The sequence below is a fragment of the Scomber scombrus genome, chromosome 5 (assembly GCF_963691925.1).
Source record: "Scomber scombrus chromosome 5, fScoSco1.1, whole genome shotgun sequence".
Taxonomy (NCBI): domain Eukaryota; kingdom Metazoa; phylum Chordata; class Actinopteri; order Scombriformes; family Scombridae; genus Scomber; species Scomber scombrus.
In genome coordinates this window covers 33420994-33441145 of record NC_084974.1, presented here as the reverse complement: position 1 = coordinate 33441145, position 20152 = coordinate 33420994, and the positions used below count along the sequence as shown (strand labels likewise).

Here is a 20152-nt window from a genome sequence, read left to right as displayed (position 1 = left end):
GGGAGATGTAATCAGGGCTCAATGTGCTTTCATTCCGAGATGAATATCTGTTAGAACGGTATCACTGTTCATTACAATCAATCATTTCTTAACATTGTCCGGCCATATCTGCCTTCTTGTTCATCTAATTTTTAGGAAGTATTTTATTTAATATTCACGTACACATCGTCACATGTTAGTCTTAAAATCAATGACTCCAATATGTATAATATGTAAAATTGTGTTAAATAAAAGTGTTAAAATAGTGTACAATGTTAATCTACTAAGCAGAATATTAGATGAGAGGACATATGTGTTAAACAGCTTTCTGTTTGAGGTTTAAATTACTACATGTTGAAATAGCCACTGAATTAATATTTACTTGTTTAATAGCCTACGTTAACTATGAATAAAATCAAAGCGAGGTACAATCATAGCCCAGCAAAATGTGCCTTACTTTTCTGAATTGTTTTTTTATTAAATTTTTAGCTGCTTCCAAACACGTTACACCACTTTTCAGTCAGTGGAGTGGTGCATTAAAACTTAAGAATTGACTCGGGCAGCAGTTTTCTCCCATGCTGCTTCTCCTCAGTATCTGCAGCGGTGTTACTTTTTGTGAAATATATGATCATATTCACCACAGGCCTGCAGGGGGAGCTCCAGTTACAGTGAGGTGACGTAACTCGAGCTTTTTTTCTCATTAGTTGCCATGGTGAATCAAGGTATCGGGGCTACATTGATGATGGCTTTGTATAGTGGTCGCGCACGTGCCAAACTCAAGGTTAACATACTCAGAGTTGATTTACCTAATTCAGATCAGCTGTTCTGGAACCGGATACTCAGAGTTTCCCATCTCAGAGTATGTCAACTCAAAGTTCTGGGTTAGACTCAGAGTTTGTTGAACCTCCTACCTGGAATACCCCCCAGGTGAACCAGGCACAAACACCACAAACAGGTTGAATGGAAACAGCTTTAATGCTCAGAAACCAACAGACAAGCTTACAGACCATAAAGGGAAAGCAGTTCAAATAAGGTTGAAACCAGCAGGAACAGGTAACAAGAGGAACAGGAACAGACAGGAACAGCATCACAATCTAGTGTCTAGAATGACAGAAAATGAGTGAGAGCCGTATATGTAGTGAGGAGCTGATGAGGGAATTACACAGTGGCAGCAGGTGAGCAGGTGGGTTTGAAACTGAAGGCAGGGACAGAAACAGACAGGACAACACAAACAGAGCTTAAACAGGAATCATGACAGTGGCCCCCTCAAGGGACAGCTCCCAAATGTCCCTCCACGCTGGTCAGGAGGGAGAAAACAAAGAGGAGGAAGAAGGCAGGACAGATGGACAGGACCACTCTGGAGGCTGAAAGAGATGCTCAGGGCAGAAACTTTGGAGACCAAGGTGTCAACAAAACCACGTAGAAAATAGACCAAGAGACAGGAGGACCTCAGCAGGGGGGCTGATGTTTTGGGAGCTGGTTGGGTGTCTGTGGAGGCAGCAGAGACTCAGTGATGCTGGGCAGGAGAGACTCAGTGAAGCTGGGCAGCAGAGACTCAGTGAAGCTGGACAGCAGTTCTTTGGTGTTAACTACATGCTTTTTTCTCTTCTTTATTCATATCAGGATGCAGCAGCAGAGAGCAGACTCTCCTGAACCCAGCTGTGTGTCCATGAAGAGTGACTGGTCTATGTCTCATCCTATTACGTTTAAAGATGGACAACCTGCTGATGGAAGGTACGAATTTAACATCCAGTAATCAGAGCAGCATTTACAGGAGTTCATTTAGTCATCATGACAGAACATCTTTAATAAGCTGAGTGCAGATTTGAGTCATTAAATGTCCTTAAACGTGATGTTTTCTCCACAGAGTTCAGCAGCAGAGCTCAAAGGTTCCCAGTGATCAGTCTGCACAGCAGCATCAAACAAGGCTGGACTCCATATTTATGGTGTGTACATGTACAAACACACCTTTTACTATGAACTCCATCAACCACAGATGAAATACTAAAGTAGCATTCAGGTCCTAACAGTGTCCATGCTGCTCTGTTTAGACCAGCAGGCCTTCAGATTGACACATGAATCACATGTTGTGTTCTACCAGTTTAAATGAAATGTTCACTTTATCTTTCTGTTCCAGCTGCTGGAGGAGAACATCGTCACTTTTGTGAAGAACGAGCTGAAGAGAGTCCAGAGGGGTCTGAGTCTAGATGACCCAGAATGCTTAGAGAGTCAGAGTGAGGATGAGGAGGTGTTGGACGGTGAGGAGGAAGAGCAGAAGAAGAGCAGCAGAGAGGCATTTCTGAAGATCACAGTGCACTTCCTGAGGAGAATGAAGCAGGAGGAGCTGGCTGAGTGTCTGCAGTGCAGTAAGAGGATTTTAACAGATTTAACATGATGGAGAGGAAATGGAGGCAACATGGGAGAGGTTTATATTTCAAACTCTGCTGTAAATATGCTGCACACATCTGCATCAGATCAGAGGCTGTTTGTCCTCCACTGATGAGCTGAATAAAACTGATGGAGGAAGAAAAACTACACAGACACACTTACATGCTCAGATTTCTAGACTTTCTGTAGGATCCACTCACTGATTTCATTTGTTGTTTGTTCATTCAGGAACTCGTGCTGCAAAGTGTCGACGTAAACTCAAGTCTAACCTGGAGAAGAAGTTCCAGTGTCTGTTTGAGGGGATCGCTAAAGCAGGAAACCCAACCCTTCTGAATCAGATCTACACACCGCTCTACATCACAGAGGGAGGGACTGCAGAGGTCAATGATGAACATGAGATCAGACAGATTGAAACAGCATCCAGGAAACCAGACAGACCAGAAACAACAATCAGACAAGAAGACTTCTTTAAAGCCTCACCTGGAAGAGATGAACCAATCAGAACAGTGATGACAAAGGGAGTGGCTGGCATTGGGAAAACAGTCTTAACACAGAAGTTCACTCTGGACTGGGCTGAAGACAAAGCCAACCAGGACATACACTTCACATTTCCATTCACTTTCAGAGAGCTGAATGTGCTGAAAGAGAAAAAGTACAGCTTGGTGGAACTTGTTCATCACTTCTTTACTGAAACCAAAGAAGCAGGAATCTGCAGGTTTGAAGAATTCCAGGTTGTGTTCATCTTTGACGGTCTGGATGAGTGTCGACTTCCTCTGGACTTCCACAACACAGAGATCCTGACTGATGTTACAGAGTCCACCTCAGTGGATGTGCTGCTGACAAACCTCATCAGGGGGAAACTGCTTCCCTCTGCTCGCCTCTGGATAACCACACGACCTGCAGCAGCCAATCAGATCCCTCCTGAGTGTGTCGGCATGGTGACAGAGGTCAGAGGGTTCACTGACCCACAGAAGGAGGAGTACCTGAGGAACCGATTCAGAGATGATGAGCAGGCCAGCACCATCATCTCCCACATCAAGACATCACGAAGCCTCCACATCATGTGCCACATCCCAGTCTTCTGCTGGATCACTGCTACAGTTCTGGAGGATGTGTTGAAAAGCAGAGAGGGAGGAGAGCTTCCCAAGACCCTGACTGAGATGTACATCCACTTCCTGGTGCTTCAGTCCAAACTGAAGAACATCAAGTATGATGGAGGAGCTGAGACAGATCCACACTGGAGTCCAGGGAGCAAGAAGGTAATTGAGTCTCTGGGAAAACTGGCTTTTGAGCAGCTGCAGAAAGGCAACCTGATCTTCTATGAATCAGACCTGACAGAGTGTGGCATCGATATCAGAGCAGCCTCAGTGTACTCAGGAGTGTTCACACAGATCTTTAAAGAGGAGAGAGGTCTGTACCAGGACACGGTGTTCTGCTTCGTCCATCTGAGCCTTCAGGAGTTTCTGGCTGCTCTTCATGTCCATCTGACATTCATTAAGTCTGGAGTGAATCTGCTGGATGAAGAACAAACAACATCCTGGTGGACTGAAGCGTTTGGAGGCAAATCAACCCGTTTGTACCAGAGTGCTGTGGACGAGGCCTTAAAGAGTCCTAATGGACACCTGGACTTGTTCCTCCGCTTCCTCCTGGGTCTTTCACTGCAGACCAATCAGACTCTCCTACGAGGTCTGCTGACACAGACAGGAAGTAGCTCAAAGACCAATCAGAAAACTGTCAAGTACATCAAGAAAAAGATCAGTGAGAATGTGTCTGCAGAGAGAAGCATCAATCTGTTCCACTGTCTGAATGAACTGAATGATCGTTCTCTAGTGGAGGAGATCCAACAGTACCTGAGATCAGGAAGTCTCTCCACAGATAAACTGTCTCCTGCTCAGTGGTCAGCTCTGGTCTTCATCTTACTGTCATCAGGAAAAGATCTGGACATGTTTGACCTGAAGAAATACTCTGCTTCAGAGGAGGCTCTTCTGAGGCTGCTGCCAGTGGTCAAAGCCTCCAACAAAGCACTGTAGGTGCACACAGAACTATCCAGATTAATGTAGTTTCATCTTTGCTCAATGAAGAAAAGTAATGTTTGCAATTCTTTTGTTCTGCTGATTCTTCTCCAGGTTGAGTGACTGTAACCTCTCAGAGAGAAGCTGTGCAGCTCTGTCCTCAGTTCTCAGCTCCCGGTCCTCTAATCTGAGAGATCTGGACCTGAGTAACAACAACCTGCAGGATTCAGGAGTGAAGCAGCTTTCTGCTGGACTGGAGAGTCCACACTGTGGACTGGAAACTCTCAGGTCAGTTTTATTACTGTGTAAATAAAGTCATATTTTTGGCTTCTCCTCAGTTTCTAGTTTACATGAAGAGTTTATGATAAAAAGATTTAGTGTACTGTCTGAGCTGAAGTGATGTAACATCATTTAACTTTTTAAACGTTTGAACACTGAATGTAATTAAATTAGAATATGATGGAAGACATTAAGTTGCCTAATTAAATGATTGTGATCAAATAGTTAATATTGTTGGAATGAAAAATAAGAACTAAGTTAAAACATCAGTACATTTCTCTGAAATCTTCTTTAGATATTCTGTGGAACAATATTTAACTTTAAAGGCATTTCTTCTGCCAACATAAATCAGAATGCAGCCTCCAGCAGGAACATGTGCTTTCTCTCCTACTAATGACCTAAAATGCATCTGCATGACACCAACATACAGCAGGGGGCGCTGAGTGTGAACATAAAGGCCTGAAAGACAAAATACTACTCATTAGCTGAACTGTTGTGTGTGTTCAGTCTGTCAGCATGTCTGATCACAGAGGAAGGCTGTGCTTCTTTGGCGTCAGCACTGAGCTCCAACCCCTCCCATCTGAGAGAGCTGGACCTGAGCTACAATCATCCAGGAGACTCAGGAAAGAAGCTTCTGTCTGCTGGACTGAAGGATCCACACTGGAGACTGGACACTCTCAGGTATGGACAGACAGGTGGAGACTCTCAGTTATGGACAGACAGGTGGACACTCTCAGGTATGGACAGACAGGTGGACACTCTCAGGTATGGACAGACAGATGGACACTCTCAGGTATGGACAGACAGGTGGACACTCTCAGGTATGGACAGACAGGTGGACACTCTCAGGTATGGACAGATGGACAGACACTCTGACTAAGTGAGGGACTCTGGTTCATGTTTAATGGTGGATATGAGTGAAGGTGTATGAAGCTGATTGTGACTGTCTCTTCCTCCAGGATGGACCATGGTGGACCGCACAGAATGAATTGTGAGTGTGTTTTCAGTTTGATTCATGAGAACTTTGAGGAAAAACTGGATGAAATATGTAAAAGAAGTGAAAAAAGTTCAAAATGATGGAAAATGTGTTTTGGCAGAAATGGGCGTGGCCTAAACTGACATTTATCTTGAACCAATGAATCCATGAAACAGAAATTTCCTTCTGTTCGTCACAGTTCAGGAGTGAAAAGAGAAATGTTTTATAAATGTCCACATGGTGGCGCTACCTGCTCCAAAATGTCCCTCATGTCTCTCCTGCAGATAAAGTTCATTCATTCATACTGACTTCAGCTGTTTGGAGCATTTGGACAAAAATGTGTTTGTAACAGACGACAGTTTGAGATGAAAATAATCAGTGGCGGCTGGTGACATTTTTTTTGGGGGGGGGGGGGCGCAGTTTGGTGGGGGTCGGCGGGGGTCCTAGGGTTATTGTCAAACTAACCGTAGCACCACTTCATACCGCAGAATAAAAATTTAAAAAGAAAGAAAGGAAAGCCAATCTAAAAACAACACAACACACTGTAATGGTGCCTAAACACAGCCGGTAGTACTACTTGAACATAACTTCTCAATGACTGTCTGGTTAAAGTCAGTCACCAGTCTCTTTTCCATTGACAGCATGGCCAGTGCCTCTCCTGGGTCATGGTGTTTCTGAAAAAAATTTGAATTCTTTTCATGGTTGAGAAGCACTTCTCAGCTTCCGCTGTGGTCATGGGTGATGAGGATCTTTAGGAAAGTGACAGTCTCTGAGAAGACTTCTTCAACATTGTTCTCTCCATAAACAACTGGAATAGATCCACAGCACCACAACAGGCTCTGAACTCGTCCTGCTGTAGATGAGACTAAACTCTGTCTTCAGTTTGCTTCCATTGAGCATCGGGTCGGCCTGCAAGGTGTTGCTCAGAGCATCCTCAGGAAATGTTCAAACCTGTCCCCCAGCAGCAAGGTGGCACTAACTAGGTAGTTTATAAAGGAGAAGTGTTCCCTGGTGTGTCCCAGTCATAGACGGATTATCATGACCACGGGCCCTGGACACAAACTCGCCACGGGCCCCTGCTTACACACGCAAACAGTGCGCGCGCAAAGGCGCTCTTTCCATTATGCACATAACAACACCGAACAACACACAACCACACAAAATGTCATTTTAGGTCTGTGTTGTTTGGCACCTGCCATGTACAGGACAACATACATATTATGGGAGAGAAAGCAAGCTCAAATAGCCAGCCCTTGCAGTATTATGGACTAAAACACACCTTGATTAAAATATAACCAACTAAACAAATCGTGAAAGTAATAAAGGCAACATGACAGAACACAAAACCACAGTGAAAATCACCTAAACCACCGGCTTTTTCCTGGCCTCCTTCGAGGAAAAGTCCTTGATATGGTCATTGAAGTCCAACTCTCTGTTAAGGCGTCTCTGGGTCATTTTTGTCCGAAGTTCATTTTTTATCCTGGCCATTTGAGAAAATGACCGTTCTCCCTCGCAGTTTGTGACAGGAAGCGTCAGTTACCAATGTTATTTTAATAATGAACTGTTCCCCAAATCAACTGTAATAGTCAACATTACTTGTAAACATATTCCATCATTTCTTATCCTACACTTTATTCATATTTATGTCTTTTATAAAGTCGTTTTAGGCCTTTACAATATTAATAACAGGAATGCAGCTACTACCTGATGTTTAGTCCTGTTGGAGCTTCTGGATGCAGCCACTGATATGGACTGAATCTATGGTCCACATGTGACCAGATGTGGTGAAACAGCTGCAGACAGAGCTCAGCAATGCTAAGCCTGCTAAAAAAACTTCAAGCTGCTTTCTCTATTCTAGTGAAAGTCTTGTGAAATGATGTTTTTACAGAGAAATAACAGAATAATCTTCAATTTCTGCGGCTCCACTTTAACATCATCTCCTGAAACTACCGTCAGCAGGAGTTTGAGTGACAGTAGCTGACGGGAGGGTGTGAATGACAGCCAGAACTGTCCAATCAGAGTAGATTAAAAATATAAAACTACAACAGTTCGCTGCCAATAAAAGTGGGCGTGTCCTGGAAAACTGAAGGAAGCCAATCAGGGAGCAGCCTCAGGTCACGTGCTTGTGAAGGGTTTACATTGACTCTCATTGGAATCAATTTATAGTGAATGCTGACAGGTGCTGAGAGACTAACAGCTGCATTTTACAAGCTAATACGTTTTATTTCATAATTTTATGTTATGTTTTTTGTGTTAATGTTTATTTTCAGACATAAACGAACAATTTCAAATCCAAAAGGAAAAAAAAATCAACCAAGAATGAAACATATAAAAGAGGCAAACAATGACATTCTTCTGTCAGTAACTGAGCCTGAAAAGGAGCAGGATGAAGTTTACACTTATTTAATTCCTGCCTCTAATTCACAACTTACATTTCTGTACCTGTGTTCCTGTGTAGTATATAGAAATATATTATCATTAATATTATTATCACTATCATTAGCGTCTATATCACCATTATTATCTAGTCCTAGTATTACATCTTTATCATCATCATCATCATCATCATCATCATCATTGCCACCATTGTCACTTTCATAAATATTATCACCATTAACTCAAAGTAATATAAATAATAGTACACAAAGGACCAAGTCCATTGTCATCCACTCATTTTTGGTCACAACCAAATCACATATAATACACATACATATAAATATACATATATAATAATAGCATCTTAATTCCTATACCTACTGAAGATCATTTCTTTGTACCTCTTTATAAAAATCTTAATGTTTGGACATTCCCTCAGTTCCACATTTAGACTGCTGCATAGCCTCACACCACAAACACAAATACAAAAGTTCCTCCTCATCGTTCGCACGCTAACAGTTTAGAAATAAGTCTGACCTCTTAGATTGTAGCCCTCCTCTCTTACACTGAACATGTTTTGGATATTTGCAGGCAGTTGGTTGTTTTTTGCTTCGTACATTGTTTGAGCTATTTGAAATTCCACCAGATCAGCAAACTTCAGTAAATGAGACAGTAAGAATAATGGATTTGAATGATCCCTGTACTCTGCATGATGGATGTTGCAAATTGCTCTTTTCTGAAGAATAAACAATGACTGTACATTAGATTTGTAATTATTGGCCCAAACTTCAGCGCAGTAACTTAAGTATGGTGAGACCTGTGAACAGTACAAAATGTGAAGCGCTTTATAATCCAGGACCTGTTTGGCTTCACTTAATACTGCAATGCTCCTTTTGGGATGTATATGTTTAATGTTTGCCTTCCAACAAAGCTTTTCATCAATTATGACCCCAACAAATCTATTTTCAGTAACCTGTTCAATATTCACACCATCTTTCTGTATTTTTACTTGTTTGTTTCTTCTGCAGTGAAACAACATTACTTTAGTTTTATTCAAATTTAGTGACAATTTATTTTTTATCAAACCAGGTTTTTAGTTTGATCATTTCCATGGTTACCATATCTTGTAGTTAATCATCACCAGAACAAAAACTATGAGTGTGATCCGCAGAAAGAACAAGCTTCAATACCTTTGATATGTGACATATGTCATAAAACATGTTGGTCCCAATACTGACCCCTGTGGGACCGCAGGTCCAAACATTTAGAGCAACTGTCACCTAACCTCACAAACTGCTGTCTGTTACTTTAATAACTTTGAATCCAAACCAAGACTTCTCCCCTAATCCCATAACGTTCCTATGTATTTAATAAGAGGATAACTCATTTTCTGAGATCCATTTTTAATAATACTGTTCAGAAAGCTCCATATTTCCTTCATATTGCCTGTTTGTTTCTAATAGTGTCCTATAGTACTCCTTCTTTCTTGCCCTCAACATGTTACTTCACTTATTTTTATACTTCTTATATTTATTTTCTGACTTTTGAGTTTTATATTTTATGAAGTCTCATTTATTAAACCCTTAGTTAGCCATGGACATTCAGCATGTTTTATTTGTTTAGTATATTGTTTTATTGGACAGTTTATATTATATAATGACCTGAACTGTTGAATTTACATTCAGACAAACATCAGACGCAGCTGGAATCAAGTTTCACTTTGAAAAACATTCTATATCAGTGAGTTACAGAGGAATCAGAAGGAAAGGAGAAAGTGCTGAATGTTTGTTTGGATATAATGATCAGTCCTGGAGACTGAGGTGCTCTGATGATGATGGTTACTCTGTCTGTCACAATAAGAGAGAAACATCCATCTCCTCCTCCTCCTCCTCCTCCTCCTCCTCCTCCTCCTCCTCCTCCTCCTCCTCCTCCTCCTCCTCTGTCTCTAACAGAGTAGCAGTGTATGTGGACTGTCCTGCTGGCACTCTGTCCTTCTACAGAGTCTCCTCTGACTCACTGATCCACCTCCACACCTTCAACACCACATTCACTGAACCTCTGTGTGCTGGGTTTGCAGTCTGGTGGTCTGGTTCCTCAGTGTCTCTGTAGGAGGAGCAGAGAGGAACAGAGAGGAGCAGTGAGGAGCAGAGAGGAGCAGAGAGGAGCAGTGAGGAGCATTGAAGAGCAGAGAGGATCAGTGAGGAGCAGTGAGGAGCAGTGAGGAGCAGAGAGGAGTAAAGAGGAGCAGAGAGGAGCAGTGAGGAGTAAAGAAGAGCAGAGAGGAGCAGAGAGGAGCAGTGAGGAGCAGCGAGGAGTAAAGAGGAGCAGCGAGGAGTAAAGAGGAGCAGAGAGGAGCAGCGAGGAGTAAAGAGGAGCACCGAGGAGCAGAGAGGAGTAAAGAGGAGCAGCGAGGAGTAAAGAGGAGCAGTGAGGAGCAGAGAGGAGTAAAGAGGAGCAGAGAGGAGCAGTGAGGAACAGAGAGGAGCAGAGAGGAGTAAAGAGGAGCAGTGAGGAGTAGATAGGAGCAGTGAGGAGCAGAGAGGAGCAGTGAGGAGTAAAGAGGAGTAAAGAGGAGCAGTGAGGAGTAAAGAGGAGTAAAGAGGAGTAAAGAGGAGCAGAGAGGAGTAAAGAGGAGCAGTGAGGAGTAAAGAGGAGTAAAGAGGAGTAAAGAGGAGCAGAGAGGAGTAAAGAGGAGCAGTGAGGAGTAAAGAGGAGCAGAGAGGAGCAGTGAGGAGCAGAGATGAGCAGAGAGGAGTAAAGAGGAGCAGTGAGGAGTAGATATGAGCAATGAGGAGCAGAGAGGAGCAGTGAGGACCAGTGAGGAGTAAAGAGGAGTAAAGAGGAGCAGTGAGGAGCAGAGAGGAGCAGTGAGGAGCAGTGAGGAGTAAAGAGGAGCAGAGAGGAGCAGTGAGGAGTAGATAGGAGCAGTGAGGAGCAGAGAGGAGCAGTGAGGAGTAAAGAGGAGCAGTGAGGAGTAAAGAGGAGTAAAGAGAAGCAGTGAGGAGCAGTGAGGAACAAAGAGGAGCAGAGAGGAGCAGTGAGGAGTAGAGAGGAGCAGTGAGGAGTAAAGAGGAGCAGAGAGGAGCAGTGAGGAACAAAGAGGAGCAGTGAGGAGCAGTGAGGAGTAAAGAGGAGCAGAGAGGAGCAGTGAGGAGCAGAGAGGAGTAAAGAGGAGCAGAGAGGAGCAGTGAGGAGCAGTGAGGAGCAGTGAGGAGTAAAGAGGAGCAGTGAGGAACAAAGAGGAGCAGTGAGGAGCAGTGAGGAGTAAAGAGGAGCAGTGAGGAGCAGTGAGGAGTAAAGAGGAGCAGTGAGGAGCAGTGAGGAGTAAAGAGGAGCAGTGAGGAGCAGTGAGGAGTAAAGAGGAGCAGTGAGGAGCAGTGAGGAGTAAAGAGGAGCAGTGAGGAGCAGTGAGGAGTAAAGAGGAGAAGAGAGGAGCAGTGAGGAGCAGTGAGGAACAGAGAGGAGCAGAGGAGAAGAGAGGAGCAGTGAGGAGAAGAGAGGAGCAGAGAGGAGCAGAAACTGGTTTTATTAATAAATGTTTTTATTTCACATTTTACAGTTTTTACATTTTCATCAAAATAAATTCAAACTATTTTGAACTTTGTTGTTTTCATGTTTTTATTCAACAAACTCAAAACAAACATTTTAAATATTCTCATTATTTTTCAAACATTACAGAAACATTTCATCATTTTTACAATCAAATATATTTGAATGTTTTTTTAAATAACGCTAAAAGTTAAAAACATTTGTGATATTTTATAAAAAGTTTAAAGTCAACAAAGCGTAAAGAGTCTGATATAAAAGCATAAATATAACTGCACCAAAGATTGAAATAAATAAGACTATCAAAGTAAAGTTTTAAAGTAGAAGAAGACATTTTAAATATATTGACACAAACTTTTATTAAAAATGATTTACTGCTTTGTTCCCTACCATCTAAAATAAAGTATATTTTCATTTCAACTATACAGGGAACAGTGACACAAACATGTATATCACATTTGGGTCAATGACGTGACGCCTACATTTTCAGTCCGACTGCATTTTATTCAGTTTGAAAAAGGTTTAAATGGATAAAAAATCCCATACATATGTAGTAGCTTTCCTTTATATGTACTCACTAGTTATTAGTCATGTTTCTGTTATTTAAAGTGACTAAATGTCATGTGGTGCGACCGTCTGGCCATGACTGCTGTTATGAAAACTTATTTGAAATGACTCCAAATCTATTCAAATGTATGTTCTGCCCTGTTTGGCATGATTTCCAGAGTGTTTTATAGAACTGTACAACAGTGCAAACCATTTGTATTTATTTTTCCATCATAACATAAAAACAAACTTTGAATGAAACCATTCATCATGTGGTGCGACCAATAATACCAATAACTGTATTAAATATCACTTTTAATATTAACCACTGATACAGTATGATTAACTGAAATGTATTTTTTAATTCTTAAAATCATTTTTAAGCAATTTACAGGAAAAATAAGTCTTACATACATTTAAGAAGTCAACTGTGACATCATAGAACATAAATATCAGATTATTATTTACAAAAACTCAAAAGACAAACAAATCATTTGTTTCTAAACACTTTATATTACTCAAAACTTGTAAAAAGATATTTAAGCATGTTAAATAAATTCATTTATTTTAAGATAGATCATGGGTTAGGGTTAGGCACCACATGACTTTAAGGTCAGTTCTAATTCATCGAAATGAAAAAACACAAAACACCTAATTTACTATTTTAATATGAATTTATGTGAACTCAACATTCTTAATGTTTGAACTACTGCAATAGATATTCTCATTTGAGCTTTTTTTAAATTGACCTGTTGAACATCCTGATACGTCATTGACCCTTTTATATAAGGCTCTACAAGAAGATCTGGGAGAAAATAACCTGGATATTAAAGAACAATGGGAATTGGAGATGAATACAATAATATCTGACAAACAGTGGGAAACTTTCCTTCTTCCTCCCTTCCTTTCTCCTTTCCTTCCTTCTTCCTCCTTTCCTTCCTTCCATCCTGCCTTCCTCCCTCCCTTCTTTCTTCCCTTCCTTCCTTCTTCCTTCCTTCCTTCCTCCCTCTCTTCTTTCCTCCCTTCCTTCTTTCTTCCTCCCTTCCTTCCTCCTTTCCTTCCTTCCTTCTTTCCTTCCCTCCTTCCTTACTCCCTCCTTTCCTTCCTTCCTTCTTTCCTTCCTTCCTTCCTCCTTTCCTTCCTTCCTTCTTTCCTTCCTTCCTTCCTTCCTTCCTTCTTCCTCCCTTCCTTTCTCCGTTCCTTCATTCTTCCTCCTTTCCTTCCTTCCTTCCTTCCATCCTGCCTTCCTCTCTCCCTTCTTTCTTCCCTTCCTTCCTTCTTCCTCCCTTCCTTCCTTCTTCCTTCCCTCCTTTCCTTCCTTCCTTCTTTCCTTCCTTCCTTCCTTCTTCCTCCCTTCTTTCTTCCTCCCTTCCTTCCTCCTTTCCTCCCTTCCATCCTTCCTTCCTTCCATCCTTCCTTCCTCCCTTCCTTCCTTCTTCCTCCTTTCCTTCCTCCCTTCCTTTCTCTTTTCCTTCCTTCTTCCTCCTTTCCTTCCTTCCTTCCTTCCATCCTGCCTTCCTCCCTCCCTTCTTTCTTCCTTTCCTTCCTTCTTCCTCCCTTCCTTCCTTCATCCTTCCTTCCTTCCTCCCTCTCTTCTTTCCTCCCTTCCTTCCTCCCTTCCTTCTTTCTTCCTCCCTCCCTTCTTTCTTCCCTTCCTTCCTTCTTCCTCCCTTCCTTCCTCCCTCTCTTCTTTCCTCCCTTCCTTCCTTCCTTCCTTCCTTCCTTCTTCCTCCATTCTTTCTTCCTCCCTTCCTTCCTCCTTTCCTCCCTTCCATCCTTCCTTCCTTCTTCCTCCCTTCCTTCCTTCTTCCTCCCTTCCATCCTTCCTTCCTTCCTTCCTTCCTTCCTCCCTCCCTCCCTTCCTTCTTCCTCCCTTCCTTCCTTCCTCCCTCCCTTCCTTCCTCCCTTCCTTCCTTCTTCCTCCCTCTCTTCTTTCCTCCCTTCCTTCCTCCCTTCTTCCTCCCTTCCTTCCTTCTTTCTCCCTTCCATCCTTCCTTCCTTCCTCCCATCCTCCCTTCCTTCCTCCCTTCCTTCCTTCTTCCTCCCTTCCATCCTTCCTTCCTTCCTCCCTTCCTTCCTCCTTTCCTCCCTTCCATCCTTCCTTCCTTCCATCCTTCCTTCCTCCCTTCCTTCCTTCCTTCCTTCCTTCCTTCTTCCTCCCTTCTTTCTTCCTCCCTTCCATCCTTCCTTCCTCCCTCCCTTCCTTCCTCCCTCCCTTCCTTGACTCGCTGCTGAGCTTTTTAGAGGACTGCCGTGGTGTTGGTGGTTGAAGTGAGGTCGTCAGCAGTGTGAACCCCCAAGTACTTCACACTGCTGGTCTTCTCCACAGCAGTCCCGTAGATGAGCAGTGGTGCACGATCCTGTTTGCCAGCCCTCCTGAAGTCTATCACAACATAATGTTTCATAAGTCTGTGAGCAGGAAACAGATACACAGCAGGAATGCAGCTTTTTATCCACGTGTTTGTCAAAAGAGATATATAATATAATAAAGTATAATATAAAATAAATATAATATAATACTTGGCCCCTCCTCTAAACATCCCATAATCAGGGCTAGATGATTGAAGGTCCTTCCTCTTGCTGCCATGAGCTCTGGACAGAGGTGGCTGATATTGAACTGCTAGAAGTTGTAGTTAGTGAGGGCTAACTGTGGTTGTGTTTAGGTTCCCTGTAGGAGCCTCCTGCTTATAGACTCCTTTCACTACTACGCTGGTAAGAGGCTCAGACCAGAGGCCCGTTGGAGGATCTGAACTTTACTTTGAGTCCTGTAAGTGTTAAAAACAAACAATAATAGCTGAGTGTTTCCCATATTTACTCCTGTTGTCCACTCACTCTTGGCCGGAGAGCAGCGATGAGAAATGACAGCAGACTATAACAGAGACTAACATTAGCCTCTCGTCCTCTGCTCTGTCTCACGTGTGACTGACAGCTCTACACTCCCCCTGCTGGAGCCCTGCAGTAACTACACCACCGCTCCCCCTGCTGGAGCCCTGCAGTAACTACACCACCGCTCCCCCTGCTGGAGCCCTGCAGTAACTACACCACCACTCCCTCTGCTGGAGCCCTGCAGTAACTACACCACCGCTCCCCCTGCTGCAGCCCTGCAGTAACTACACCACCGCTCCCCCTGCTGGAGCCCTGCAGTAACTACACCACCGCTCCCCCTGCTGGAGCCCTGCAGTAACTACACCACCGCTCCCTCTGCTGGAGCCCTGCAGTAACTACACCACCGCTCCCCCTGCTGGAGCCCTGCAGTAACTACACCACCGCTCCTCCTGCTGGAGCCCTGCAGTAACTACTCCACCCCTCCCCCTGCTGGAGCCCTACATTAACTACACCACCGCTACCCCTGCTGGAGCCCTGCAGTAACTACACCACCGCTCCCCCTGCTGGAGCCCTGCAGTAACTACACCACCCGCTCCCCCTGCTGGAGCCCTGCAGTAACTACACCACCGCTCCCCCTGCTGGAGCCCTGCAGTAACTACAACAACACTACAGCTGCTGTTAGATTAACATTAGAAACACAAAGAACTCTTCTCACAGTGCTGCAGCTGACTAAACTACATTTAAAACACAAGATAAAACTATAACCTTACAATGCTAACAATGTACATTATTACATCTGTCACTTTTTATTTTATTTAGGTTATTATTGGTTGATCTCATTCTCTGGCAGTGTTAAAAGAAAAGAAAAGTAAAGTAAGTCTCAGTATCTCCTTGAGCATTAATTGTGAGTAAAAACTAAATGAGCACAAATATACAGAATAAACGATAAAGTGTCAAAATGCAGCTTAAATAAAAGCTAATGTGTCTTTGAGTTATTTCACATATACAGCTTGTTCTTCTAATAGTGTGTTATGGTGTTACAGTAAATCAGAGGCAAGCAGACCATCATTTCATATTTATTTACACTAAAACACGCAGATCCTGCAAACCCAGGAAGAGGAAGACAAAAGAGGAAGAGCTGAGACAAACACTGGTGATTTGTCTTTGGTACTTATGTTTGATTTCAATAAGTTACGTGTATTTTTAAAATGATAGTATGTATAGTTGTGTGATTTATTGGTATAAATATGTTTCGCTGTTACTTGTTGTATTGATCTTGTTTAACTTGAGTTTCCGTCTTCAGAAGCAGAGGAGCGTCACGTCTCTCTCTCTCTTTCACCTGTCTGCAAACACGGAAGAGAAGCAGCGCGAGGAAGAGGTAGGCAGTGTATTAATAACAATATGATGAATATGATGTAAAGTGAGAAATGTATTTAACCCTGTAGAAAGCAGAGACATCTCTCCGTATATGCACACTGTAATGAAGCTTTCCAGAGAACTGATTGCAGATATAATGATCAGTCATCACGACATTAAGCAGGCCGCTGGTTTGGCTGCTAGTTATTAGTGATGGCGGATCGATACCTAAATATACATGTTTCCATCCTAATAGTTCATCTTTAAATAATCATTTCATCAGATTATTAAATCTAATATAATGTTCAGAGACCGGCTGTAGTTAGACACACAGGAACAAACTCAGCTGCTGGTTGCAGAAATGTGCGACGGACAGTGATGGAAAGTTCACTTCCTACATGAACTAGTTCAAAGTTCAGTTCACACATTTTAAAATGAACTAGTTCAGTTCATAGTTCATAATTCAACATGTTGAACTAGTTCATAGTTCTTTTGTTTCCAATCTGTTGCTGCGAGCTATTATTTTTCTAAATGATTGCCACAGCTCATATAGAACCACAGACAGCAATTATTTGATCAGTTTTAACACTGAAACTATGCGTCTGATTTGTAAATAGTTGTCAGTAATCATACGAAGATGCTGTATTAATGATCTGAGGTAGAGCTGCTCTGCTGCCTTCATGTGTTTTTGCCTCCATGCTTCGCATTGTGATGGCGCATGCGGCGGTGCGACTCTGTGCTGGCTGCTGTTGCCAGATTGGGTTTTATTCCCGCTACATGTTAAGGCTGTTTACGGTGTGTTTTAGCCGGGTTTTCTCTCTTGAACCAAGTTAAACTGTGAGAGAGAGCCGTTCACTAACGCCAGAATGAACGCGTTCACAATAACGTTCATCAGGCGGAAATACAGAACGATCAGTTCACGTTGAACGCGTTCAGGCTCAACACTGACGAGTATTATTGGTTCTTTTTGTTTGGTTTGATTTAAAATGTAAAAGCATCCATATCGGTATCAGGACACTAAACTCACTGATTCTAGCCTCATTTTATATTTATTGTTATAGGACCATCTCCAAGTGGAATATAGTTTGTCACAGTTTGGTTAGAGTACGGGCCTTTGTTTCTGATCCTTTTTCTTTACTTTCACTTTCTTTGTCTTTTCTTGTCATTATTTAAAGCTTTGGTGCAGTTCTTGAGCTCTATCTAAATCATCCAGGAGTTATGAGCTCCATATAATTCAGAGATGTCCTTTTTGTGTGTTTCTAGTATAACACTGGTTGCTGTATTTCAGTGGATACTTGCTTATGATGTGTGATCTTCTGAGAGTGTACTGCTGTTTTCTTTTCTCTATTTTCGGGTTCAAAGCTTTATTAGGAGCCTCCATTCCTGCCTGTGTATTTCAGCTGCAAGTATCAAGTGATTTAGTCAGTGCTGCATGTTTTTAAAGTGTTACTGAGCAGTTAAGCTGTTCATGTGTGAACTCTGTCACACTATTACTAATAATAATGTACATTGATATTAATATTACTACTGTACTGCCCATTGTTCCTCTATGACAGCACTATGTAAACTTTCACTGACTGCTAATACTATAAAATGAGTTATATGAGTATGAACGTAATATACAGTAGGGGAGACTGGGGTCAGTTGAGCCATAGGGTCATTGAGCCACCCCTTGTTGGTAGGAAACGGTAAAAAAACATTGATCATGTGACCAAATATTTAGGAGGAAGGCATCATTTCATGGAGTCTGTGAAGGTAAGAACCACATGGGTAAAGTGGTTAGATCGTTATTTCCAAAAAAACATTTTTTCACTCTTGAAAGTGAATTTAGTCTATCATAAGTTTCATGAGAATTGTGTTTAGACCAAAATAGATCATTTTAAATTTGTTTTATAAATCAATTGTGGTATCTATGAGCTACAACATGAGGTCATTAACCTAGCATAACAGTGCACTGTGTTAGCTAATAAAGTCACAATGGTAGCTCTGGGGTAAGTTGAGCCGCTGGGTTGGGGATAGATGGAACAAGAGGAAGATGGAGGGAGGAGTTTAAAGAAGATGGATAGAAGAGAGGATAGATAGAGGAAGAAAGGATGATGAGAGGATGAGAGTTTCTGTTACTAGTCCATAACTGACCACAGCTGTTAATGTTCCCAAGACAACAGCTGTTTAGCAGTAATATGCAATAATACATTTTGTGTATAATAAATAAAAATACACATGAATGTGAAGAAGTGACTGTTATTTAGGAGGGAGAAAGTGTAACGTGGACTTTCTCCATGTGTGTTTCTGTGTAATGAGAATAAAGCTCCAGTCTCTTCAGGTCTGCGACTTCATCAAGTTCATCCTGCATAAAAACTAAATATCAGACAATGATCTTGTTTATTGTTCAGTGTTTCAGTCTTAAAGTGGAAGTTAAACTCATTTAGATTTAGATCTGGAAACATGATATATATGTTATAAACATGTCAAACTGTGGGATTGTGGGATTTGATCATCTTTAGGTTTCTTGGTTTAAGTTTTCTAGGAGCCGGTTTCACTGACACGCTCAGATTAAAGTCTGCAGGATATTTCAACTTTATTCTCCACATTTCATTTTAATGTTTAAATGTTTTTTCCTCACGTGGCCCTAATACTCCGTCTGAAACGTTGTGTGGAGTTATTTGTCTTTAGACTATAAAACACGGAGCTGTTGAACAGGACGTGCGCTCCTTTACTCTTCTTCACTTCTCCTTTTTCGTCCATTGCAGCACACAACATACACTTCCGCTCCACCCCTCCAAAATAAAACCCCCCCACATATACATTGTAAATACTAAACCGGAAGAAACATAAAATGACTCTAAGCTGTCTGCCCAGAAATACTCAGTATAAAACAATAAGTTACAATAGCACCGAATCAAAATGTGATATATGTGACAAAACTGAGATACTGTGGCAAATACCACAAATCTAGTAAAGTATTTAAACAACTCCCACCCAAAGTCATGATGAGGTACAAGAGAAACGAGGTGAGGAGAGAGAGCAGACAGATAATACACCTTCATTAACAGAGGCGTTTCAGAAAGGCAGGAATTATCCAGGTAACTACTGATATGTGTTGTTTTACATATTACACACACACACACACACACACACACACACACACACACACACACACACACACACACACACACACACACACACACACACACACACACACACACACACAGTGAGTCAGGAGGTAGGGAGGTTGAGGATGCAGGTAGGGGGGTTGAGGATGCAGGTAGGGGGGTTGAGGATGCAGGTAGGGGATGCAGGTAAGGGAGTTGAGGATGCAGGTGGGGGGGTTGAGGATGCAGGTGGGGGGGTTGAGGATGCAGGTAGGGGAGTTGAGGATGCAGGTGGGGGGGTTGAGGATGCAGGTGGGGGGGTTGAGGATGCAGGTAGGGGAGATGAGGATGCAGGTAGGGGAGATGAGGATGCAGGTAGGGGGGTTGAGGATGCAGGTAGGGGGGGTTGAGGATGCAGGTGGGGGGGTTGAGGATGCAGGTAGGGGAGATGAGGATGCAGGTAGGGGGTTGAGGATGCAGGTAGGGGGGGTTGAGGATGCAGGTAGGGGAGTTGAGGATGCAGGTAGGGGGGTTGAGGATGCAGGTAGGGGGGTTGAGGATGCAGGTGGGGGGGGTTGAGGATGCAGGTAGGGGAGTTGAGGATGCAGGTAGGGGGGTTGAGGATGCAGGTGGGGGGGTTGAGGATGCAGGTAGGGGGGTTGAGGATGCAGGTAGGGGAGTTGAGGATGCAGGTAGGGGGGTTGAGGATGCAGGTGGGGGGGTTGAGGATGCAGGTAGGGGAGATGAGGATGCAGGTAGGGGAGTTGAGGATGCAG

General features: G+C 42.8%; 1 protein-coding gene across 1 annotated transcript in view; it reads left to right on the top strand.

Annotated features, from left to right (window-relative positions):
• Nucleotides 1–1633: 1633 nt before the first annotated feature.
• Nucleotides 1634–20152, top strand: part of LOC133979971 (NLR family CARD domain-containing protein 3-like) — a gene marked incomplete at its 5' end in the record, with an annotated part of 35268 nt that continues 16749 nt past the window's right edge. The window contains one exon of the mRNA XM_062418522.1: nucleotides 1634–1713. Within this exon, the coding sequence (XP_062274506.1) occupies nucleotides 1634–1713 (80 nt within the window). The remainder of the gene's footprint in view (nucleotides 1714–20152) is intronic.